Source organism: Capra hircus, chromosome 16, assembly GCF_001704415.2.
Source record: "Capra hircus breed San Clemente chromosome 16, ASM170441v1, whole genome shotgun sequence".
NCBI lineage: Eukaryota > Metazoa > Chordata > Mammalia > Artiodactyla > Bovidae > Capra > Capra hircus.
The window spans coordinates 22,202,617-22,228,497 of record NC_030823.1 but is presented as its reverse complement, the minus strand read 5'-3'; the positions used below and the strand labels follow the sequence as shown (position 1 = coordinate 22,228,497).

At 38.3% G+C, this 25,881-nt stretch overlaps 1 protein-coding gene across 1 annotated transcript in view; it reads left to right on the top strand.

Moving 5' to 3' along the window:
* The window catches only part of RAB3GAP2 (RAB3 GTPase activating non-catalytic protein subunit 2), a 101,927-nt gene that overhangs the window by 35,716 nt on the left and 40,330 nt on the right, over positions 1 to 25,881 (top strand). The window contains exons 3-13 of the mRNA XM_005690485.3: positions 5,607 to 5,730; positions 6,570 to 6,651; positions 8,726 to 8,773; positions 8,868 to 8,943; positions 9,265 to 9,366; positions 13,627 to 13,726; positions 16,220 to 16,318; positions 21,516 to 21,664; positions 22,783 to 22,862; positions 22,983 to 23,072; positions 24,664 to 24,803. Coding sequence (XP_005690542.1) covers positions 5,607 to 5,730; positions 6,570 to 6,651; positions 8,726 to 8,773; positions 8,868 to 8,943; positions 9,265 to 9,366; positions 13,627 to 13,726; positions 16,220 to 16,318; positions 21,516 to 21,664; positions 22,783 to 22,862; positions 22,983 to 23,072; positions 24,664 to 24,803 — 1,090 coding nt within the window. The remainder of the gene's footprint in view (positions 1 to 5,606; positions 5,731 to 6,569; positions 6,652 to 8,725; positions 8,774 to 8,867; positions 8,944 to 9,264; positions 9,367 to 13,626; positions 13,727 to 16,219; positions 16,319 to 21,515; positions 21,665 to 22,782; positions 22,863 to 22,982; positions 23,073 to 24,663; positions 24,804 to 25,881) is intronic.

Below are 25,881 nucleotides of genomic sequence, written 5' to 3'. Positions count from 1 at the left end.
CTTCCCCGCCCCAGTGTGGCTGTGGATCAAAAGAGCTATCGAGCTTGCATTAAGAGCACACACCATTGCATTTCATGACAAGCTAGCATCATTCCCAAGCAGCAAGACTAAAGCTTTAAATCTAGAATTTTATAACATGTCAAATCCTAATGATGATATGATATCTTAATATAATATAACCTAATATACTATAAGTCCTAGGGAAGGAAATGGCAGTGTATTCCAGTATTCTTGCCTGGGAAGTCCCATGACAGAGGAGCCTGGAAGGCTATAGTCTGTGAAGTTGCAAAAGAGTTGGAGGTGACTTAACCATAACAAGAAGGAATAGCATACCTTATTTCATTGTGCTTTGCAGATATAGTGGTTTGTTTGTTTGTTTTTAAACAAATTGGTTGATGCCACTTTCCAACAACATTTGTTCACTTCCTGTTTCTTTGTCACATTTTTCTAATTCTTGAAATATTTCAAATCATCTACTGGTAAAATGATTATGATTCGCTGAAGGCTAAGATGATGGTTAGCATTTTTTATCAATAAATATTTTTAAATTACAGAGTGTACATTTTTTAGACATAATGCTGTTATGCACTTAATAGACCACAGGATAATATAAACATAACTTTTATATGCACTGGGAAATCAAAAAATTCATGTGACTCACTTTGTTGTGCTGTTTGCTTTATTGTGGAGGTCTGTAGCTGAATCCACAGTATCTCTGACCTCCGCCTGTAGAATATAGTCATGTGAGTGTTCTATAACTTAATTTTGGTATATGGAACTCCTGCTTGTACTCATTCAGCTTTGCCATGATAGACTAGGAGGATCTGCTTTTAGTCCCACAGTCACAGGAAAGATGGAGAGTTGGAGAGTGAAGAGTGTTGGAAGGTATGGGTTTTTGCCATCTTCTCACCCCTCCCCTACCAGCCCTCATTATCAATAGATGAAATTGGAATGCTGATCCATGTGATTTCATATTACTAAAAATGTACATGAATGAGATGGCTCAGCAAGGGTAGGGATGTAACCAACCAGTCATTGTGGAGTAGTTTCTCTGAATTTGCTTCTCAGTGGTATCTACTTCTGTGCTTTCATCTTGGTTAATTCTTACAGGGCAAAACTCATGTTTGTACTAAAATGCCTTATAGACCACTTGCTGGACATGGTGGAAGACAAAGCTTGATTATGATTTGACACTGAGTTCTAGACCCAATAGAGAGAGTAGTACTTTGTGTGTTTACTTGTACTTACATGGATACGTCAGCTATAATCTGAAAATGTTAAATCATAAAATTACTTAATGAAAAATATTACTAAAGATACTATTATTCCTTATGGATACATTACTTAGCATACTAGCCTTGAATCAATTGGTCATTGTCATATAGTTTCATGTGTAAGAATAAATACTAGGTTATGCAAGTATCTTTGTGAATATAAATAAAGAGGAATTAGAAAGCTGTTATTCACTCATGTTTGCAGTTGTGCAGTGAGCGGAGTAGAGGAGTCATAGAAAGTATGGAAGGCATCTAGTTGAGGGTTGGAGAAATGCAGTCACAGAAGAAACATCAGAGAATAGTAAGACTTTTCATGGCAATAAATGGAAGATGGTAAAGTCAGAAGAGAATGGGATTGTAATAGGAACTGGCACGTGAGGTAGACAGGCAGAAAAGAGAGGAGAGAGTCTTTCTAAAGGAAGAACTCAGAGCAGTGCCTCAAGAATGTGCTGACTCCCATGTTCACACACGGTTCCTCACAGCTCTAAATCAGTTTGCGGAACCACGGGAACAGTAGCCTGGTATATTGTTGTGTCGTTGCTAAGTTGTGTCCAGACTGTTAGTGGCCCCGTGGACTGTAGCCAGCCAGTCTCCTCTGTTCCTGGGTTTCCCAGGCTAGAATTCTGGAGCAGGTTGCCATTCTTCTCCGAGGGACCTTTCCAACCCAGGAGTCAAACCTGCCTCTCCTGCATTGGCAGGCGAATTCTTTACCTCTTAGCCACCAGGGAAGCCCAGTCTGCTATATAACGATAAGTAACAGGGCAATTCTTTTAGAGAAAACACTTTTCATTGACTGAGACTGGAGTCAGATCCTGCTGCTGCTGCTAAGTCGCTTCAGTTGTGTCTGACTCTGTGCGACCCCATAGATGGCAGCCCACCGGGCTCCCCCGTCCCTGGGATTCTCCAGGCAAGAACACTGGAGTGGGTTGCCATTTCCTTCTCCAATGCATGAAAGTGAAAAGTGAAAGAAGTCGCCCAGTCGTGTCCGACTCTTTGCAACCCCATGGACTGCAGCCCACCAGGCTCCTCCATCCATGGGATTTTCCAGGCAAGAGTACTGGAGTGGCGTGCCATGGCCTTCTCCGGGAGTCAAATCCTAAGGCTTCTTAAAGATCTGTTGCAGTCACCCACCAAGATGAGAGTGGTCCTCTTCTGGCCTCAGACACTGATTGTGTGGCAGGGAGTACATATTTTTAACCGTCTCAAGACTCTACTGTTAGTGTAGAATGAGGTATGGGTCAGTTAGTCTTTAAATGCCTTCCATCTTTGAATTCCTTAAACTCTGTCTTTTGGGCACATGTAAACACAGCTCTCATCCTTACTAGTGACATTATTTTGAAAACAGGATAAAAACAGAGGAATAATACTCTTTGTTGAAAAGTAATTTTTACAGACTTTTTGGAGTTTACTGTTTGAACAAAATTTTGGAAGTATGATAAAAGGAAGGAACCCATGTTTATAGATGTTCAGTTATTTAAAAAAATTTTTTTAATAGAGCTTGCCAAAAGTAGAGCTGTATTATCCCTGTTCTGGAACATTGTTTGGATTTCTTTTCTATTGCAATGAAATGGAAATTTTATAGAGCAGTCAAAGAGTTTCGATACTCTTAATTTCTTATCAAACAGAACACTTAAAAAATAACCCTGTATGACTTTCCCTGCTTTGATTCTTCTTCCTGAAGGATGTTTTCCCTTGAAAACCCCTGAACCTCAGAGTTAGTATAATTGGATCTCAGTGAAGTGGAGGAAACCATAGGGTGCTGATGCCCTCAGTGGCCAAGGTGCTATGAGGAGTCCTGGGTGAGTGCTGGCCAGACAGAGACTGTGCACTCGGGCGGAGACTGTGGGCCAAGGTAGAAGTGAATTAAAACTCACTTTGACCTTATAACTTTCACTTTTTAGGGAATAATCTTCTCCCTGGCTTATATGTAGAAAAATACACATTAAAAACAACAGACTAGATAACAAAAGTCCTAAAAATTGGAGCTTTTCTAAAGTAAGGGATCATGCCAGTATGACTCTTCTCCCTGTCTTTTGGGAGTGAGTGTAGCCTCTTTGGGGTCGCAAAGTCAGACATGACTGAAGTGACTTAGCAGCAGCAGCAGCAACCTCTTTAGTGTACCATGTAGAAGAAAGAGTAAAGTAATATGGTTCCTTCCACTGAGAAAGAAAACTAATTACGTGACTATTCCAAAGGTTTCAGACTTACTTGGAGATTTTCCTAATGCTTTCCTATTTTATAATCCATATTTTATTTCTGTTTTAAACATTTCTTTGATAGTATGTTTATCTTTCCTAGAAATTCTGCCATAATATTTCTGATTAAAATGATTTTCTGTTTTTAAAATCCTTTAAGTTTCATTGTACTAGTAATATATTCTTATTGTTTGTGTTAGTCACGCAGTCATGTCTGACTTTTTGCGACCCCATGGATTATAGCCCACCAGGCTCCTCTATCCGCAGACTTCTCCAGGCAAGAATACTGGAGTGGGTTGCCATTCCCTTCTCCAGGAGATCTTCCCATACCAGGGATCAAACTGAGGTCTCCCACATTGCAGGGGGATTCTTTACCATCTGAGCTACCAGGGAAGCCCTGAAAGCTTAAAAAAACAAAAAAAATTTTTTTTTTAATGACAGCCACCTGCATCTCTACTCCCTCTTTTCCCTCCCATCTTGGTTAATTCAATCCAAAAGCTGTCAGGTAGGGTTGAGTAAGGTAGAAGATCAAATAACATAAAACCTAGAAGCTATAAGAGAGTAAATATAAATAGATCAATAATTTTAATACATAAAATTTGAAAATTCTACATGAAGAAAACTAAGCTATGACATGAACTGGGGAAAACTTTTGTTCAAAGGGCCAATTTTCTTTGTATGTAAAAATGCTAAGAAAACGAAAGAAGGGAAAGTTATGTAGAGGTTTTGATGTAGCATTTTTTAAATAATGTCAAAACATGCCCCCAAATAGCAGAATAGTTAAGCAGTTTCTAAGGAAAAGAACCTTCTATAGCCATTAAGATGATAGTATGAAAATTCAGTGGTGTCCCAATTGTGGGTGATTTTCCCCTTCTATTTTCTGTGTTTTGAATAAAACAAAATAAATCTCCAAAAAGCAATACAATGTAATCAGGAAAAATAAATGCTTTATGTTAAAAAAATATATACAAATCAATTAGAGAAAGATCAGCAACCCAACAGAGGGTCTGCAAAGGAATGGAACATACTGTTCATAGAAAAGTCTCTTAAGCATATGAAAAAATACCCATTCTCACTCATAAGAGCAATGCTGTGGACTAAGATACTACTTTTTATGTGCTAGTTGGACAAAGATCAGAGTTAAAGCACTTTTGAAGAGTCCCTGAGGAAGCAAGCACTTTCAAAACTTGCTGAATCAGATTATAAGTTAACACAACTTTGGCAGAGCACAGTGTGGGCATAGCTAGCAAATTTACTAACACACCTTCCCTTTGACTAGGAACTTATCCTACTGGCATCCTCCCACATAAACTGATAAATGTATAAAATTATTCATTGTAGCATCATTTGTAGCAGCAAGAGTGTGAACAACACAAATGTCAGTCAGTGGGGGCTGGGGTGTTTCTACAATGGAATGTTCTACAGCCATCAGGAAATTAAGGAACTTTAGGTAAAGTGAAATCTAAGGTATGTGTTAAGAGAAAAAACATAAAATATAGAAGTATGTATGTAGCATGCTACCATTTGTGTCAGGAAAGGGGAAAGGGGTAGTTAATCGTATTTGCCTATGCATGGTGTCTCTGGAAATACACATGAGATACAGTCGCAGTGCTGTCTCCAGAGTGAACAGCAGGGTGGCTGGAATACAGGAATTGTCAGACTTTGCAAAGACCTTTTGGATCTGTGAATTTTTAACCATAGGAATTTACCTATATAGTAAGTACATTCAGTTGAAAAAAAGAAAACACCTTTCAGACCACATAAAAAGAAATGTCATAATTACCATACTTTACAGGCCATAAGTGTCAGTTAATATTTTCTTTGCTGTCTAGCTGCAGATGCCCTAGCTATCTGTCTCAAGTAGGATTAGTTACCAGATTTCCTAACTAAATCATTCTTTTAATGTCTTGCTGTCTGTTTTATTTACAATTTTTACAATAATTTTCAAAACTGAGATCTGCTTGTGGTGAGTATTTTTTTTATTGGTCATCTTTGACATGTTTTGATAACAAATATTATTGAGACTATAAAAGAATTGGGAAGGTTTCTTTTCCCTTGCTTCTCAAGGTGGACATGGTGAGTTGAACTGTTCTTGATATTTTTCCATGGAAGTAATTAATTGTAGTTTTACTCACAGGAAGAAGAAGGAAATACTTGCAAACCACAAAAAACTTGCTGGCTTCAAGATTGTATTTTATCATTATCTCCAACCAATGATCTTATGGTTATAGCTCGGGAACAAAAAGCTGTATTTCTAGTGCGTAAGTACTCTGAAATTTTAATTTATTTTAATGCATAGAATAGAAAATGAATTAGGTAGAAAGAAAAAGTGTTACTTCTCCATTTTATGGCAGCATTTGATAGTTTGATAGGTTGCACAGCACTTTTGATTCTCTTTTATTTCTTTCTCTTCCCCTTTCTTTTCCTTTCTTTTCTGTTTCTTTTCTCTCTGTTTTTCATTCTTGGCTGCAGATACTCTGGCACTTTAGAAGCAGTTTTGGGCATTGCCCAATTCTCACAAGGGGCAGTTAGAGCTAAAAAGGCCACTGACCCCTTCTTAGCAATAATGTGAATTGGGTGACTTTCACCTCTAATTTGAAAGCTCACAATACTGTTGTTTCCTATTTGGGGTATAAGCTTAGCTTACAATTTTTGTTGAAGATTAAATTTATTGGCTATATATAGAAGGTGGAAAACCTCACTAATAAAAATAAATAAGGTTCCTGTATTAAATGGGTATGGAGTGGCACTATTAAGCAGATTTACTCTCCAGTAACATAAATCTATTAGAAAATTTTTCTTTGTCAATTGAAGATAAAAGTTTTATAAGTAAAAATGATGGGGTAATACATAAGAATTAATAACTATTATATGGATTGAATTGGAAGAAACAGAGACTAAAGAGAGAGTGTTATAACAATCTTATAAATATTTTTAAACATTATATTTATTTATAGAAAGACCCACATAAATTAATATAGAACTATTAAATTATTCTCTCATCATTCTAAAGGAAAAGAAAGAAATTAATAAATTTTCTGTTTTAGTATACTATAATTAAAGTTATTTTGTGTGATGTTTGTTTTTTGTTTTTTTTCAGCAAAATGGAAACATAGTGATAAAGGGAAGGAAGAAATGCAGTTTGCTGTTGGTTGGAGTGGTTCTTTAAGTGTTGAAGAAGGGTAGGGACCAATTAGTTCTTTTTGTCTCTCCATATGTTAAATGTATATGTGAAATTGATTGACTTGTATATCAGTCTGCTAAGATGTTTCGTCATTTGGAATGTTGATTAAAAGTATATTCATTGCAGCTTTAGAGATTGTAGAGCATGATTTGGGCAGTAAATTTTAATTTTATTAACCATGTAATTATTAATCAAAGAACCAAAAAAAAAAAAAAAACCCTTGTGTTTGGAGAGGATTTACAGGAGAGTTCAGAGAGAATTCTGTAATATCCTGTCTAGATTTTGTCTTTTCCTTCAGTTCAGTCACTCAGTCATGTCAGATTCTTTGTGACTCCATGACAACATGTGGTCCCCTGGAGAAGGGAATGGCAAACAACTCCAGTATTCTTGCCTTGAGAGCCCCACGAACAGTCTTTTCCTTAGCTCTTTATTATTATTATCTTTTTTTTTTTTAGTATACCACAGGGCATATGAGATCTTAGTTGCCCAATCAAGGATCAAACCCATGTCTCCTGCAGTGGAAGTGTGCACTTTTAACTTCTGGACCACCAGGGAAATCCCTCGTTGTTAATTTTTATTCAGTCAAAAAGTCAAGGGCTGCCATGGTCCTCTCTGCTTTGCTAGCACTGGGCTTATACTTAAAGGTGACAGTGCTACATTAATTCTGAAAACTCAGAAATACTTAAGAAATGCAAGTTAGTAAATTCAAGTTTCCTACTGACCCAGTTAGAGTTTTAAAACCAGATCTCTAGCATGGTTCTGTGATGGAGCTGCTAGCCTGGAACCTGCAGCCAAAAATTGTTTTCAGTTATGACTGAAAGTTATCTAGTTGGAATGAATAAGGTTCTTTAGACTTTAAATTCAGATAAAAGACAATCAAGTAGAAATCTATAGTACATGCCTGACACTCTGTAGAGACTCAGTGAAATGCAGTTTCTCCTTGAGTCATTTAGTCTAAGCATTTTGAAGACCTTTAATTTCTGTTGGAAATACACATGCAAGGTTCAGTTACTTTACGGCCTCCCAGATGGCTCAGCGGGTAAAGAATCCACCTTCAATGCAGGAGACACAGATGTGGGTTCAGTCCCCGGGTTGGGAAGATCCCCTGGAGAAGGGAATGGTAACCCACTCCAGTATTCTTGCCTGGAAAACCCCATGAACAGAGGAGCCTGGCAGGCTACAGTCCAAAGGGTCACAAAGCGTCAGACATGACTAAGCATGCAGGCATGACAGGAGGGCCCGAGGCTGTCAAGAGCCTCACCCACTTATGCTAGTGTGTTACTTTAATATGTTTTCAGTTACCTTAGAGACAACAAACAACCAAAAAGATTCATTTCATTTGGTGTCTAGTTTGATATATGGGGAAGAGGATTTATACTTTGTTGAATAAACTGGTGATGATCCTGAGTTTTGACAATTTAAGGAAGAAGTCAGTAGGAATTATTTTAATTTTGAGGCTTGTCTCTGGGCGTGGGACAAATTTTTCTCAAATCTGCATGTCAGAAAAAAAAAATCTTTTAGGGACCATCCAGCACAGCAGGTGCTTAGAAATAGATTATCAGCAGCAATTTCTGCAAAGTATAAAAAAAGAAGCCAGCCAGTTGAAATATGGCAAGTCTCTAGAATCATGTTCTCAACAGAAATGCAGTTTGCCTGTTATGTGATTGCCAGTTCCTCCCAGCTTCTGCCCAAGTTCTTCACTGATGTGGAGGAGAGGGGAACAGTGGGAAATGATGGCTTGGTGATCCCTTGATGTTTTCTTACTTTTGTGTATAATCAGTTGTATACGGTAAAGGTTTGCTTTTTTTACTTTTATGCTTTTCATGACAATACAGAATGAAAAATACTGTTTTTTATTAACCTTAAGTGAATGTGACATTAGCTTTTATGTGAATGGGTTTTATTACCCACCTAATGGTGAAGTTTTGCTCATTTTTTAAATTTATGTATTGGATACAGCTGGTCTGCAGAGCTCATCTTCCACTTAATTGTCCTTTAACATCCAAACATAGAGATAGAAAAGTCAATGATAAATTGATTGGGTAAACATATGATTTTGTCTTTGTTTTTAGGGAATGTGTAACCAGTGCTCTGTGCATCCCACTAGCAAGCCAGAAGAGGTAAGGATAAGAGAGTAAGTGAGGCTTTTTTTTTTTTTTTTTTTTTTTGGTTTGATGTATGAACTCTTAAGATCATTGATTTTGTTTGTAACAGGAGTTCCACTGGACGTCCAGACTGGACCTGCATCGTGGTGGGCTTTACTTCGGGTTACGTACGCTTCTACACAGAGGTGAGTTGAGTGTGACACAGTTAAAAGGCACCATTTGACTGGAAAACCTGGTTCCGCATTCCCATTACACTCCTTGGTGACTCACTCCCTGCCACTTGAATGTGAAGTTATTACTTATGGGGGTGAAGGCTGGAACGGGGGAGCTGTGGTGGTGGAAGGTTCTGCTGTAAACTATAGAGAAGAGAAGCCATGTTCTTGTGCAGACAGACCACCTGGCATCCATGGAAGACTTGTGGGGGAAACGCCGCTCTCTGCCCAGCCACACGTGTTCAGGTATGTTGGTAAGAAAACAAGCAGGCTCGTCTCTGTGCTTCCTCCTAGAATGGCGTCCTCCTGCTCGCACAGCTTCTGAACGAGGACTCAGTGCTTCAGCTCAAGTGCAGGACCTACGAAATCCCACGACATCCTGGCGTGACTGAGCAGGTAGCGTAAGAGATTATGTCCAGAGGGACAGTGGCTTTACTCTGAAGTAGTTTCTTCCTTCTTGTTGGGTGGAAACTTTTAAGGTATCTTCCCGTGGCACAGTTAGCCCTGCTGTCAGACTTTAGAAATAGAAGCTATTCATAGCTGAGTAAGGAACACCAATATTGCTTTTACTTACTTACTGAAATTTCGTACACTTTGTTCTACAGTGAAATAAAACACTTGAGTTAGAAACCAAAAGGTTTTCTCATTTTTAGAACTTAACAGTGACTTAAGGTAAAAAATGGGTTTATATAACCTTATATCTTTTTTATTTGGACAAAGGTGGTAAAAGTATGTAGAGTAAAAGAAAAAAGATTTAGCTGTGTTGTTAATAGTGCTACTATATTGCACTAACCTATTTCTCAGAAAAGGGGTTATTCAGTTTTTATTTACTGTGGAAAATATTTTATATTCATTGAAAATTTTGATAGAGAAAATACTATTGAATATCTAAGCACTCCACAGTTCTCTCTTCTTCCCAGGTGCTGTGTGAGATTTTGGTTGTCTCATGGTCAAAAATTTTGATTGTGTCTACAGTAATTGTACAGCCACATGAACTAATATGCTCTTGTTCAGCACATCTTGTGTGGTACATCATCAAAACTGTATAATATGCCTTCTCTCTTTGTGCTGTCCAGCTTCCAAGATGTGTTCCTTTGTGGACGTAAATTGTGTGATAGAGGGACTGGAGTGAAATTTAACCAGTAAGAAAGCCTAGACTAATATCTGTTAATACTAGTGAATGAATTAATCAGTAGTATTAAGCATTACCTTATGAGTTGCTAATTTACATGAACAGAATAACTTCTGTGCTATTTTAGAGACGAGGGAGCTCAATTAAGACTAGGGTAATAAAGGAAAATTTCATTGAGGAGGTAGAGTTTGACTTTAGCCTTGAAAATGGGTATAGAACTTAGAAAAGAAGGGAAAATATTTTAGGTAGTTAGGAAAAAAATCAGGGAAGATTCGGACATGGAACTGTGAGACAGCAAAGAAACTGTGTTAGAAACTGAGAAACTGTCAAATAGTCTGAGTGACCAGATTGTTTATAAATTTGAAAGCCAAGTGAAGATCAGAATTGCTTCAGAAGATCTAGAAGCTACTAGAGATATGAGAAGGAAGTAGTATCATCAAAGGGATCTTGAAGGACCTTGTTCTGGATGAATTGGACTTGTGAGAATCTGGAATCAGGGAGGCTAGTTATCCTGTTTTTTCAGTTATCAGTAATAGAGTGCAGTGCTGCGAGCCAGGACTGGAATGGCTGTGGGAAAAGAGAGGAACATTTGACAGGACTGGGTTACTGTATCGAGATGCTGAATTTTTCTTTTTTTGGCTGTATCTGGTGTTAGTAGTGGCATGTGCAATCTTTTGCTGTGGCACACAGACTCTCTAGTTGTGGTGCTCAGGCTCAGGGGTTACAGCATCTGGGCTTAGTTGTTCCACTGCATGTGGGATCTTAGTTCCCCTACCAGGGGTTGAACCTGCATCCCCTGCATTGCAAGGCAGATTCTTAACCACTGGACCACCAAGAAAGTCCCAAGGTGTCGAATTTAAAGAGAAAAATGAGTTGGCTCTAAGATCTCCTGCATTGAGGCATGCCGTTGACGAAGTTGGAAGAAGGGACTGCCTTGGTAGTATACAAAGATTATTAAATTTGACTTTGTACATGTTTGAGGTGATAGTAGGAAATAAAGTGAAAATACCATCATGCCTGTAGTGGTTTAGAACTACCCGAGAGGCACAAAGACTAGATTGAAGATGATTGAAGTCACAGATGTTGAACGAACTCTTCCCAGGACCCATTATAGGAAAATGAAACTGAAGGCTGAAGACCTAAGTTACAATGCTGGTCGTAAGGAGCTGGAAGAAAATGAAACTATTGCAGGAAACAAACAAGGAACTGTTGGAAATCCAAGACAGTGATCTGTTTATTGAAGCTGCCTCTCAAGAGCCATTTCCCTTTAAAAAAAAAAAAAAAAATTCCCTGGAAGATGAAGGTTCTTTAAATACTTTAAACTTGACTGTGTTTGTAATAATCTGTTTTTAGAGCTGGTGGAAAAATATAACTCACATTTAAATGCTTGCTATTTGCTTTTGTGAGTCAAAATCTTTTCACTGAAAAATATTTATTAAAGACACGGAGAGACGTCTTTGTTGTTACTCTGTATTTTACATAAGCATCTTTAGGTCCAATATACATCAGTTTGTATATCAGAAATATCTATTTGCTGCATCTTTAATGCACTCCCACATCTATTAAAGATCACAAGAGCAGATTTCCTTGTAATTCAGTTCTGGGGGCAGTGAGTGTAGTAGGTGGGATGACTAATCATTGCAGGAGAAGATTCCAAAGGGAGATGTTTTTCTGGAATGCCAAAGAAACCTCTTCTGTGGTTTCTGCACAGAGATCCCTATCATTTAGCACAATTTCTGTAGCTTTTGAACATTGGTGTTTGTAAGAGTATCTTTTTCAGGAAAACAGTCTTGTTTTGGAGATACTTAGCTGGTGGTTAGCTCCTCCCTGTCAAGGACCTCTCCCCCTCTGCCATGCTCAGTGGACTGCGTAAGCTAGGCATTATCAAATTGTCGTGTGAACCCCGACATCAGTTCCCACCCCTTGTGGCCCACAAAAATGTTGTTTAAAAATGGAAACACCCCAACAGTCCAGTAGAAAAAAAGGACTAGACAGTTCTCCAAAGAAGAAATATAACTGGTTGACAGCATATGATAAACTTTTGAATGTTACTGATAATCTCAGAACTATGAGCAGCTACATTTGGATAATTTTTCACCTTTCAGATTGGCAAAGATGAAGATTAACAAAAGTTGGTGACAGAGGAAGAATCAGGCACTGTCATGTATTGTTGGTAGAATTATAAACTGATAGGTACTTTCTTGAGATAGTTTAATAATATGAATGAAAATGAAAATTGTGAATGCTCTGTGACCCAACAGACCTCCTTGAAGGAATTTAGATCAAAGTCATGTGAAAAGATATATGCAAAAGAATGTTTACTGCAGTGATGTTTATAATAATGAAAATATTTCATTCATTCATAAACAGTTATGTACTGCCCATTATGTGCCCAGCCCAGTTGTAATCACTGAGAATCCATTTTTGAACCAGACATGCAAGGTTTCTGCTTTTGTGGAGCCTATAGTTTGGAGGTGATGGAGGATAACCAGTGATGAACAGCTTGAGATTTTCCAAGATGTTTCCAGCCTCTGATAGGTGCCGTGAGGGAAGCAATCATGTTGATGAGATTGAAATAAGACAAGGAAATGGAATTGATGTTTGAGACAGACTCAGGAGTAGCCTTTCAGAGCAACTACATTTGAGCCAAGACCTGAGTGATCTAAAGAAAGTCAGGCAGCTACTTGGGAGGTGAAGGTGCAATGACCTTTGTGTTTAGGGTGCAAGGGATGAGGTGTGAGATGATGTTGGAGAGAGAGGCCCCATCTTGAAGCTTCAGTAGAGTTCAGGTTTTATTCTAAGTGCAGAAGGGAGCCAGTGGAGAGGTTTGATCAAGGCACTAGTTTGTTCTGCCGTGTCTCAAGAAGATCACTCTGGCTGTGAAGTGTGGATGGTAGAGAGGGAGATTGGAACCAGCAGGCCAAACTAAATGTCCATCAGTAATAACTGAAATTTTGGTACATACGATGCAATACAGCATCGCCACAACAAAAATTGATTTGCTCACTTACTGAAATGGAAGAATATCATAGATATATTACTGAATAAAGAAAAACCTGTTACAGAATACTGGATATGGTATAGTCTTGTACAAAAGTGTGTAACTATGTATGACCCTATATACTGAAATACGTCTGGGATTTCAGGTGAGTTTCTTTTCTCTTCTTTTTACTTTTATGTGTTGTTTGCATCCATATAGTGACTAAATTTCACTTTTATGAAACTTGTACTTTTTGGGTTACTCCCTTTGTCTATCCTGAAAATATTCACCTTGTACAAAGGCTCATATTTGAGAAGAACTTGAAGTCCTTGACCAAAAGGCGTTTAAAAAAAAAAAAGTCTTATTTGTTTTTTACTATTCCTCTGCCTGCCTGCTGTTGTCTTGTGTGTTGGGTGTTTGATGGTTGTTTAGTTATAGTATTCCTTTACTTTACATTAATCGTGATATTCAGCTATAACAGAAACATAGATATGCTTATTTGGCAATAATGGAAATATTTTCTTCTTCCTTATTCCTTTAACAGAATGAAGAGTTGAGTATATTATATCCAGCTGCTATTGTGACTATTGATGGATTTAGCCTTTTTCAGTCTCTTCGTGCTTGTCGAAATCAGGTAGCAAAAGGTAATTTGGGGCAAGAAATAGCTAACTTGTGGTGATATTTGTCTTATTTAATTTAATCTACTTAGAAAAATACATCTTCTAAATTTAAAAGGCCTTCTGAACTAGTTCTAAACAGAAAAAAAAAAAAACCCCACTACTATAGAAATGGGAGTGTAGTAGATTGCTTCCCTGGTGGCTCAAATGATAAAGAATCCTCCTGCAGTGTGGGAGACCTGGGTTCGATCCCTGGGTTGGGAAGACCCCCTGGAGGAGAGCAAGGCAACCCACTCCAGTATTCTTGCCTGGAGAATCCCCATGGACAGAGGAGCCTGGCAGGCTATAGTCCATGAGTTTGCAGAGAGTTGAATACGACTGAGCGACTAAGCACAGTAGATTGCTTAATTAGGAAGATAAAGGTGAGGACTAGACCTTCAGCTCTCATGTTGCCAGTTGAACTGTTGGCTTTTTTCACTAATTCAGCAATATGTCTTGGCCAGTTAAGAGAGGAGTTCAGCACTGGGATAGAGAATTCAGTTGCGTCTCAGTGAGGAACCAGATTTCTCATTAGATGAGTGCTACTTGGGCCAGCATACTAAAATCTTGTGATTCTGCCTTGCTTCCACTCTCTGGGGGTGAAGAAAGCAGAGTGTGTGCAGGGGGCGTTTTCCTCACACTAGGCCGGATTCAACAGGCAGGCAGCATCAGCTGCTTTTAGCTAACTTGAAACACTTCTGAACAGAGAAAGCTTAAGAGCCCTAAATAGAATCTATCTAGGCAACTATGTCAGTTCCAGACTTTGGCATGAAAGGTGCACTTTAACCTTCTCTACCCATAGTTTAAACTCTGAGGCTATTTAGTCTTTAGAAGAGGATACTGTGTTTCATCAAAAATCAAGATGCAACTGTTATTTTCTGTTCCACTAAGAAGCGAAAGTGCTGCCAGTAAGAGTCACGCCATCAGTTTTAAGATTCCAGTTTTAGAGATATTAAAATAAAAGTATAAAAAGCCCCAAGTCAGTGCAGATACCAGTGTTGGTGCTGACTTACTCCATTTTCTTCTGGTTTGGAATAAAGGAGTCTTCATGGCCCTAAAAAGAGCAGAGTTAAGCGTGTAAATGATTTAACTCCCTGAAAGAGTTTAATTAAGATGTGCTATCCAATTCATAAAGATTGTTCATAAATCCAGAACTAAAGTGTAAGACACAGAAGAAGCAATTTCTTCCAGGGAGAGAATGCAGCATCTCACATTGCAATAGAAGCTTTCACTGTTTTTTTAACAGGTTGATATATATAATCAGTATCTTCTTGGTTATGTGGTTCTTTAGTAGTACATGCTTTTCTGTAAAGTCAGAATTTGTTTGAATTTTTATACCTATTTTCATAATCTTTTAAATTATTTAAATTTAGTCCACGTAAAGTTTCAATGTCTGTTATTTTGGAGAAATTTCAAATAGTCACCATTAATATATATGTCATTTTCTATAGAAATTTCTATAAGAATTTTCTATAGGTTTAAGAATTTCGTAGTTTTATATGCATAAGAATTCTGCAGTAAAATAAACTAGAAATAGACAGTTATGCTTTAACTGGTATCATTAGCCATTTCATTTTTACTATTTTTGAATTGCCATTTATTTTATTATGTATGAGATCATAAAGCCATTTTATCTCCTAGCAAGTAAGTAAGCCACTTACTGCTCTCTTACCGTAAGTTGCTCTAAATATCTGATTACTTAGCTACAGATTGTTGTGACTTTTATTTCACAGTATAGGAAAACTCTCTCTGCTTGGCCTTACTGTCAAATCTGAAGTGCTTAGAGGATTACTGTTTTCCTTTGTCAGAGTACTTTTCTTCACCTTCCTGAATAAATGACGAGAATCCAGCTGTGTTCTAATGCATAGCCTGAGAATGTACTGACAAGTGGGGTCTTGTGCGTGAACCTGTGGCCCAAGGTGTAACTGCTGCTTTTCTTTTCGTTCCTCACTCCCTGGTGGAAATGCCATGGTCAGTGATCAGCATTTCCTTCATTTTCCTGGCAGTGCTGTCGCTGTTAGCATATCTTCCTGTCAAGCCTGGTCTCAGTTGTTTGCATTTGAGATCTTTCTGTTTTGTTATGTGTGCTTCTGCTGGGTGTACCATCAGGGTTCACTAAGACGCTGGTTGCTGCTTCCAGGATTCTATTCACTGTCTTTCTCAAGAGGAGAAATTGCATACTTGGCTTCAACTACAGTTTGAATTCACCTTGATTTTTGATGGTAGTCTAGAGTTTTTAGTAGTGTTTTCTGATTCCTTAAGTGTTTCAGAATCTCTTATGTCAGCCAAGTTAGTCTTTTAATATATGCATTTTATGCATATTGTCTTGGTGTAAGTCACACTGTATGCATGGTTTATATTACTTTATTTTTAATTAATTTAGAATAATAAATCAAGTTATTATATTTTAATGATTTTTGGTAAAACTTCATTTTCTCCATTTTATTTAAGTTTGGTTTGTCTAATTTTTATCTTTGACAGCTGCAGCATCAGGCAATGAGAACATCCAGCCACCGCCATTAGCGTATAAGAAATGGGGTCTACAAGATATTGACACAATTATTGATCATGCTAGTATTGGTAAGCCATTACTAGTTCCAGTTATTTTGGAACCTACTTCTTATACTTTTTGATAGAAGTATCTCATTTATTGGAAGTGTAGATTTATTCTCAGGGCTTCCCTGATGGCTCAGTGGTTAAAAATCTGCCTGCCAATGCAGGAGACATGGGTTTGATCCCTGGATACTGGAAGATCCCCTGGAAAAGGAATGGCAACCCACTCTAGTATTCTTGCCTGGGACATCCCATGGACAGAGGAGTGTGGTGGGCTGCAGTCTGTGGGGTTGCAAAGAGTTGGTCACAACTTAGCAACTGAACAATAACAATAACATTTATTCTCATGTGAAAAGGAAATCTTTAGTGAGACATTTGGAGGGTAGTTTAGACTTAGAGATGATCATAAGTTAATGTCTTTAAGGAATGGTAGTGGTTTTAGTAATTATGCCCTTAGCATAAGCAGTACTGTACAGTTTTTTCCTTGTTGTTTTGTTTTTATAAGATTGTTTTTTAATATGAGCCATTTTTAAAATCTGTTTTGAATTTGTTGCAGTATTGCTTCTGCTTTATGTTTTGGTTTATTGGCCATGAGGCATGTTGGATCTTAGCTCCCTTGACCAGGGCTCCAACTGCACCCCCTGCACTGGAAGAAAAGTCTTAACCACTGGACCATCAGGGGGTCCCTCCTGTACAGTCTTGGATCACCCACTGTTTGACTTAAGTTCTATACAGATGAGTTTGATTGATAGAATTGCCAGATCGGTCTTCTAAAAATGTATCCTTTAGATCAACAAAGTATAGAGTAAAGCGTATGTCTTGTGACCCGTATTTGAAGGCTTACTGTGTTAGGTGTGAGGAATGCAGAGATGGAAAGACTTGTTTCTGCTGTCAGGACGCCTGTGGCTGGCTGGGAGAAACATGTGAAAACAGTTACGGTATCACAGCATGTGACAGTTGTCAGAATCGCAAGTGAACCTCCTCCTCCAGGGTGGGTAGAGGAGAAGCCCGAGGGAATCAGGAAACTGGAGGTTGACCTCAATCTGCGACTGAAAGAATGAGTGGGACTTGACCAGGAGGACAAGCGTCAGGGAGGCACTTTAGTGAACAGGTATCACATGGGGGTGGAAATGCGTTGTGTGCAGGAAAAACAATGAGAACCAGCCCGAGTGAGGCCAGCCTGTGAGGAGCAGCCAGATTGTGAAGGCCTAGGATACTGTGCCCGGGAACTGTTATTTTTCTCATCACCATGTTGAGAGTCCTGAAAAGATTCTGAACAGGAAAATGGTACTGTCACTTAGCCTGTTGGGAAAATCACTTGAATGGGTCAAGACGAGAAACTAAGTGCAGTAAGAAAGCTATGATGAGCTCATTAAGAAGTGATGGGCTTCTGAACTAAGAGTAGAAATGGCGGTAGAGAAGAAGGAAATGTTATTTTAAAATATACTCCCATTTTTTTCTGTTTAATAATATATGCTTGTTAGATTTTTCAAATAGCACATAAAATATAAAGAAAAAAAATAACTGGATGAGGTTTTTGCTGAGAAACTACTTATGCAGTCGTAGTGTGGGAGAACCACGCGGGATAGTCCAGTGTCTCAGGGCTCATTAGCAGTGCAACTGTTAGCTGCTCCTAGGCCTCAATTCTACTCATTCGAGATAATGAGTAGAATCAGCACCTTGAGAGCAGAGTGGTTTTTGGCCAGTGGTCCCAAGGAAATACGTATCCTGACTTCATTTTCTTTTCTGTCTTTGACCTCCTGGTGGGGCTTCCCATTGTCTGAATCCAGCTCAAAATCTGGGTTCATAACATGCACACACCAGGAGGGAGAGAAGGAAGGAGTGTGAATCCAGAGGGGCGAACTGGAGATACCTGACACAGAGCGTCTTTGTTTATTGTTGCATTTCTTGTATGGAATACGGACAGACCTTGTGTTATTGCACTTTGCTTTATTGCACTTCGAAGATACTACATTTTTCACAGATTATACATTTGTGGCAACCCTTTGTCAAGCAAATCTTTGGGTGCTATTTTTCCAAAAGCATTTGCTCACTTCATGGCTCTGTGTCATATTTTGGTAATTTTTGAAATATTTCAACTCCTCTACCAGAGACAACATTAGGAGTCAACTGAAGGCTGAGATGATGGTTAGCAATTTTTAGCAATGAAGTATTTTTAAGTTAAGGTATGTTCATTGTTTTTTAAGACACCATACTATTTCTTAACAGGCTACAGTATAGTATAAACATATTTTTATTTGCACTGGGAAACCAAAATATTCATTGACTCACTTTGCTGGGATACTTTCTTTTGATAGTCTGGAATTGAACCTACAATGTTTCCGAGGTCTGCCTATAATCTGTAATAAGCAACTTGTTGGTAGACATTCCATATAATTATCTTTACTTTTTGTGAACACAGAAATGTTGCAAAACTCCAAAGTGTTGAGTTCAGTTCAGGGTGACTTCCTTGTTCTGTTAATTAAACTTTGGAACATTGAAACAGGCTAGGAGAAATGATTGGATAGAAAATTTTATTCTATTCATTTATCTCCCAGCCTACAAAATGGAAAAATAAAAAAGAGGGGGCATGCCATGAGCTTTATTCCATGTACATCTTTATGTAAAGGTCTGATTAACTCATTCAACAAAGAAATGAATGAATACCTGTTGTGTCCCAGGTACTAGTTTTGGTGCTAGAAATACAAGGCAGACAGGACCCCTGCCCTGATGAAGCTTAGGTTCTGGTGATGGGGAGACAAAAAAGAAACAAACCAAATGAATAAATAGGGTAATAACAAAATGTTAGTGAGCATCATGAAAATAAGCAGAGGGTTATGACAGAAGTAAAGGAACGAGGGGACTAGGTCTAACACAGGTGAGCAAAGGCCTCTCCTGAGACACGAAGGATGGGAAGCAGCCACTGTGTGAACGTAGAATAAGCATTCTGGAAGAGAAAGCAGCAGAGACAGAGGCCTGGTCTAGAGGGGAGAGGGGATGGCGTGCAGTCAAAACCTGAAGGGTTAAAGAAACGGAAAGGAGGTAGATGTGCCTTGATTGTAAAGTGAGGAAGAGGGACCAGATAAGGTGGGAGACAAGGACCAAGGTCAGATCACGTAGGTGTGAGGAGTTCGGGTTTTATTCTGAGCACAGTGGATGCCATTGATGGATTCTAAGTATGGGATATTTAAAAATATCCCTCTGACTCCGCTTCAGGGAGAGGCTTGTGGAATAAAAAATGAAAGCTAGAAGACCAGCAAAGAGTTTGTTGGAACAAGAGAGAATGAGGATTTTGTTTCAGGAGGAGGCAGTGGTGCTAGAGAGTAGACAGATTGGAGATGTAGTTGGCACTTGCCAAGGGATGGATAGTAGAAAAGAGAGAAAGGAAAGAGTCAGAGATTTCTTAGTTTTTAAGTGTGAGCAGCTGGGTGAATGTTTGGGCTGTGGCTGAAAAGAGGATAGGAGAAGGAAGCGGTAGGGGTGAACGAGTGGAGACTTCTGGATTTTACAGGTTAACTTCTGATGCAGACTTCCAAATGGAGATACCAGGTAGACAGATGCATGAGTCTAAAGGTCAGGCAAGAGGTCGAGATTATCAGTATAAATTTGGGACGGAATGGTTAACTGGAATGTGTCACAGAATTCAGGAGAGGAGATTTAACAACGTTCATTGAGTCTTAGAAGTTTAAGTGGGATGGTGAGAATGAAAGCTGCATCGGAGTACATTTAAGGATAAATATTCCCACCCCCTACTTTCAAAACTCAGAAACACAAGAACAAGAAATCAGCTCACAGCATCTCCATTTTGACTCCAGTCCTGACTTCACTAAACTTCTTACTCATTTTCCAGCTCCTGGTGAGCACTTCCCCCTGGGTATCTGAACTTAACATATCCCAAACCGAATTCTTGACTTCTCCCATCAAGCTTGGTCCTCCTCTGTCCTTCTCTCTCGTCATCTCCTCTTGCTTGCACCAAAAGCTTTTGAGTCATCCTTAATTCTCTTTTTTTTCTCACCAGTCTGCCTTTGACTCAGCTACCCTCACAGGAAATCCAGAATCTGACCACGTCTCCTCTCCATCATTGTCAGCATAGTAGTCCACACCACTGTTGTCTCTTGCCTGAACTACTGAGGAAGTGAAAATCCTAACTGGTCTTTCTGCTGCCTTTCTTCTTTTCCTATAATGTCTTTACCCAGTAGCAGCTAACATGATCCTGGTAGAATATAAGTCATATTTTTGCCACTTCTCTGCTCACAACCTTTCAGTGGCTTCCCATCCTATTCCTCATAAAACCCAAAGGCCTTGTATCTCCTGCAGAACTGCCCCTTCCTCACCCCTGTGTTCCCCCACGCTGATCTACTTACGCTCCTCTGCTACACCAAGCGTCCTCCCACTTTGGAGCCTTTGTAGTTGTCCCTTCTGGACTACAAAGCAGATGTTTGGAAAGGGTTCTCACTGTGTGGGAGAGGATATGGCAGCAGAGGTGCTCTACCGCCTTTCTGGTGCGGGTGTGAGGCAGCACTGCCTCTGTGGAATGCTGCGTCACAGTACTTAATAAAATTGTTTACATATGTAGATCGCCTTTTGAGCCTGCACTTCTGTTGATGAGGATTTGCCATACAGCTGAACTTATATAGGTATGCAAAGACCTGTCAAGGTCGTATATCGCAGCATTATTTGTAGTGGTAAAAGGTGAGAACCAACTCAGATGTCCATCAGAAGGTCAGATCAGTTATGGCATGACCACACAGTGGAATGCTCTGAGTGGCTGCCAAGAATGAGGCATGTCTCCTTGATATTTTATTAAATTTAAAAAACGAAGCGCATATCAGTCGATTTGGTGTGCTGTCATTTGTGCACCTGCGACATTTCTGAACAGCAACATAAGAAAATATTTTAGTTGTTACCTCAAAAAAGTAAACTTACAGCTGGAAATATTGGTAGACTCTATATTTCTTGTACCATTTGAAGTTTTTATCTGTTTAAAAAACTAATATTTAAATTGTTTTGTATATTTTATAGCTTAGAGGAATTGTAGATGGCAGTTTTAATATCTTATGGATGTTCTATGGCATTGATCTTGTAGCTTTTAAAAATGACTTTTATCTATTAAATGAAACTCAACAGTTAGCATTTTAGAATGGAGTTGAACTAAAAATCTAGTAAGCTAAAATGACAGTGTCATTTCAGTGCATTAAAATCACTGTTGTTGTTTTGTCATTAGGTATTATGACTCTGTCCCCTTTTGATCAAATGAAGACTGCCTCAAATATAGGTGGATATAATGCAGCAATTAAAAACAGCCCACCAGCCATGTCTCAGTATATCACTGTAGGGTCCAGTCCATTTACAGGCTTTTTCTATGCTTTAGAGGTAAGTGTTTCATCACTGATCTTGATTTTCAACATATATACAAATTGGATATGGTAACAGCCTTAAGATTAAGCAGTTTACATTTGTAAGTTTCAGTATAAGCTGAAATTAGTCTCAACTCATTTTCTTCTAAATTCTTTAGATTGACTGAAAATGTACTGAAGTCAGTGTAAAATAAGCAGCCTTGTTTGTTTCTGATGCCCCGAATTCTTAGTTGAGTTGTCTTAAAATATTGGTGCAGTAGTCAGAAGCTTAGAGTTGTTAGTGATGTCAGCCCACGAGGGAGCTGAGTAAATGAGGAATTGTAAAGATAGAATGAGCTGCCAACTGTAGCTGATGAAGTGGTGAAAACTGCTCCCTAAAACTGGGGAGATTTAGGTATTAGACTTGGCAGGTCTGATTTCTCACAGAAAAAGCACCCTTCTCAGAATTGTCCAAACCGTCTTTTTACTTTAACAAAAATATATTTTTAAAAAAGAGATGGGGGGAAATAAATTAGGAGTTTGAGATGCATAGATATACACTCCAGTATATAAAATAGGTAAGCAACAATGAAGACTGCCTCAATATAGGTGGATATAATGCAGCAATTAAAAACAGCCTACCAGCCATGTCTCAGTATATCATTGTAGGGTCCAGTCCATTACTGGATAGCACAGGGAGCTATATTCAGTATCTTGTAATAATCAGTAATGGAAAAGAATCTGAAATATGTGTGTGTATATAAAACCAAATCACTTTGCTATATACCTGAAACTAACACAACATTGTAAACCAGCTATACTTAAATTTAAAATATATTTTGTGCAATATGAAGTATTTCTAAATAAAAACTAACTGAAAAAAATATTTTGAAAAGACGGAGAAGAGCTAGTTCTGTATGGATGAGAAATCAACCCTGCTAGAGTAAGGCCATTTTAATGTCCTAGTTTAGATTTTCTAATTGACTATAATATAAAGAGGGAAATCATGAAGATTATAAACTATTAGTGATTTTACTTTTGAACTGTTGAGTTAAAACTTCTGATTATATTTCTGCCCCCTACCTTTTTAAAGTGCGTCTCATTTAAAAAGTGTATTTTGTTTATTTGTCATCTTTCAAATGTTCTGTTTTTCAGGGAAGCACGCAACCACTATTATCTCACGTTGCACTTGCAGTGGCAAGTAAACTCACTTCCGCTTTATTTAATGCTGCCAGGTAATGACATCAGTTTAAATAATCTAATTTTCATCTCTCTTAGTTTTAACATGTATTTGGATGGTCTGCATGTTAAAACACTGGAATTCGTGGTTTTAGTCTAAATGCTCTTTCTTTTAGTGGTTGGCTTGGTTGGAAGAGCAAGCATGAAGAAGAAGCTGTCCAGAAGCAAAAACCCAAGGTGGAACCAGCTACCCCATTAGCTGTAAGGCAAGTCTGTCGTGCTCCTCTTGCATTTTAATATTTTTAGAAATGGACTGTTAAATGTATGGTCTTTCCATGTGCTTAGCTAATTTATTGACTTCTTGAGTCTTTGGAGCTCCTATAAGTCATTAATGTGGGGCTAAGGTTTTCTACCAGAATGTGAACTTCATGAGGAGAGTGGTTCCTGTCTGTTTTAATGACACTTGTCTCCCATCATGTAGTAGAGGCTCAGTGTGTGTGTGTGTGTTGGGTGTGCACTTACAAACACTGTACACTTAGACGTACAGTAGAAATATTGGGTTTTTGATAGCTATTGAACTTCTTTCTGTAAAAAGTTTAGCTTATTGGTAAGCTGTAGAACCTTAAAAAGGACATAGTGATTTCTTTAAAAAAAAAAAAAGTAAAAACAGGATCACATATATTCAAGCTCATTGTGCTTGAGTAATGCTGGCTTATGCTTCCTTCTTGTTCCAGCAGTACCGAGGGATATTTAGTGGATTTGTCAGGTTTTGTGGGGAGAGGGCATGAGTTTTGCTCGATTCTATTTTTAAATCCTTTTTTATTACTCAATATAAAGTACCACCATGAAGGGAAATAAAAACATCTCCCCTTTTTTAGATGTTCTTCAACTGAAGAGATACAACTAATCATCTGTTAGGGCTTCCCTGGTGGCGCAGAGGTTAAAGCGTCTGCCCGCAGTGCGGGACACCTGGGTTTGATCCCTGGGTCGGGAAGATCCTCTGGAGAAGGAAATGGCAATCCACTCCAGTATTCTTGCCTGGAGAATCCCATGGATGGAGGAGCCTGGTGGGCTACAGTCCACCGGGTCGCAAAGAGTCGGACACAACTGAGCGACTTCACTTCACTTCAAAATGTATTGAAGATTATTTTCTAGAGTTTTTTCCATCTAACATATCACATCCCCAGTCACCCAAGAATGAAGAAATAAGCTAAATGGCCCTATGCATTGCATGGATGTAACAAAGTTTCTGAGTACGTGGTCTCAGGGAGTTTTTTCAAAATGAGCTATTCTGGTTCTTTCTCAGTACTTCCTTACTTTTATTTTACCCACAGTTCTAATAGGATTGATTATAGACCAAGAACAGTGTACAGATAACTATTTAGAAGGAAAGTTCTTGCTTCAGGCAGTTACACTGATATCAGCAGGATATGCTATCTAGAGAAGAAAGAGGAAAGATTAGAAATAAGAAAAAATAGACAAAGATGTGAGTGTAGGAGCAAGGTATTCTAAAATTTAGTTGGTTGTCAGGGTAGTTTCATATGACATATTGCTTAGTCAAGGAAAGATATAGTTGTACTTGATACTCTGAAAAAATAAGGTTGTGGTTATTCTGTATCAAATATCTCTGAGATAAGACTTAGGTATTATTATATAATAGAAGAAAGTTCCTTATGTATTTTGTATTACAAAATGTCTGTTGTGATTAGTTAATAAATTTAACTTAATCCATAGAAAGTTCATATTTCTCTATATTAATGTAAAATCAGATTCAGTCTGTTTTGTTATTTCGTTATTCTTTTATTTATTTCTAGATTGGACTTTGATTTCTGCTTTCTTTTTTCTTTTAAATATCAGATTTGGGCTTCCAGATTCTAGACGCCACGGTGAAAGTATATGTCTGTCTCCATGTAACACACTGGCAGCAGTAACAGATGATTTTGGCAGAGTTATTTTGTTGGATGTAGCTAGAGGAATTGCAATACGCATGTGGAAAGGTACTTTCTTACAAAAATCCAGGACAAAAGTTAGTTAGCTTTTTACCCCAGTAGCTGAACAGTGCTATCCTTCTTCAGTTTCTTGTTGATAACAGTGTTTAATTCTTTATGCTTTCTTTCTTTCTTTTCTTAATCATGAACTCAGATCATATCAACAACATTTGACCTGTAGTCCAACTGACACATCCTTTAAGTTTGACTAACTCATAGGTACTTAAAAACTCTTTCTTATGTACTTCTTTTCATTTCTCGCTGACATTGTCAATTCCTGAATTCAGTTTCTTGCCCCTGCAAGGTTCATTCCAGTTTGCAGGGCCATGCTTAAATCAAATCTTTCGAAAACTAGAATGCCAGGTTTTTCAGATTCAAGATGGCAAAACCTAGCAAGATTCATTTTTTAAAAATTTGAGTTCCATATCCATATGCCTGGGTCAGTTCATTTAAGTGTGTTGGTGACATTGTCTGTTAGAAGTTACATTTAGTGTCAAGCACAGAGCTATGTACAGGATCAGTATGATATCACATGACATCCTCAGGAACTCAGTCTTATTCCATGTAGCTTCCCCATGAAGGTTATATCATGGTCCAAATGGCTGCTGAAGCTCCAGCCATCTTACATGCATCCCAGGAAGGAAGAAGGGGACAGAAAGACTGCCGCCTTAGTCTACTTTGAAGATACTTTGAGAAGTCTTGCTGAGCTTTTTCTGCAATACATTATTTAGGACTTAGTCGCATGGCAAACCTAACTATTAAGGGAGACTTAAAAATATAACGGCACATTTTCAACCTGAATAAAATAAATCCCCTTGACTAAGGAGGAGAGGAGAATTCATTGTTTGTAATCATCTTTAATATTAACATGTCAGCAGAGACTGTTAGTTAGAAACCACAATTTTGATGCAATCTGGTCTGTTTTTAGCATTGTGAGGAATAATGGATTTGAGGGCATTAAATTTAAACTCTGGACCTGACTGAGGCCACTATTACCTTCTTGCCAAAGAATTCCTGCAGTGTTTACTTGCCACATGTTTAAGCGTCTTTAAAATAGGTTTCAAGGTAGCAGATACATCATTTCTCC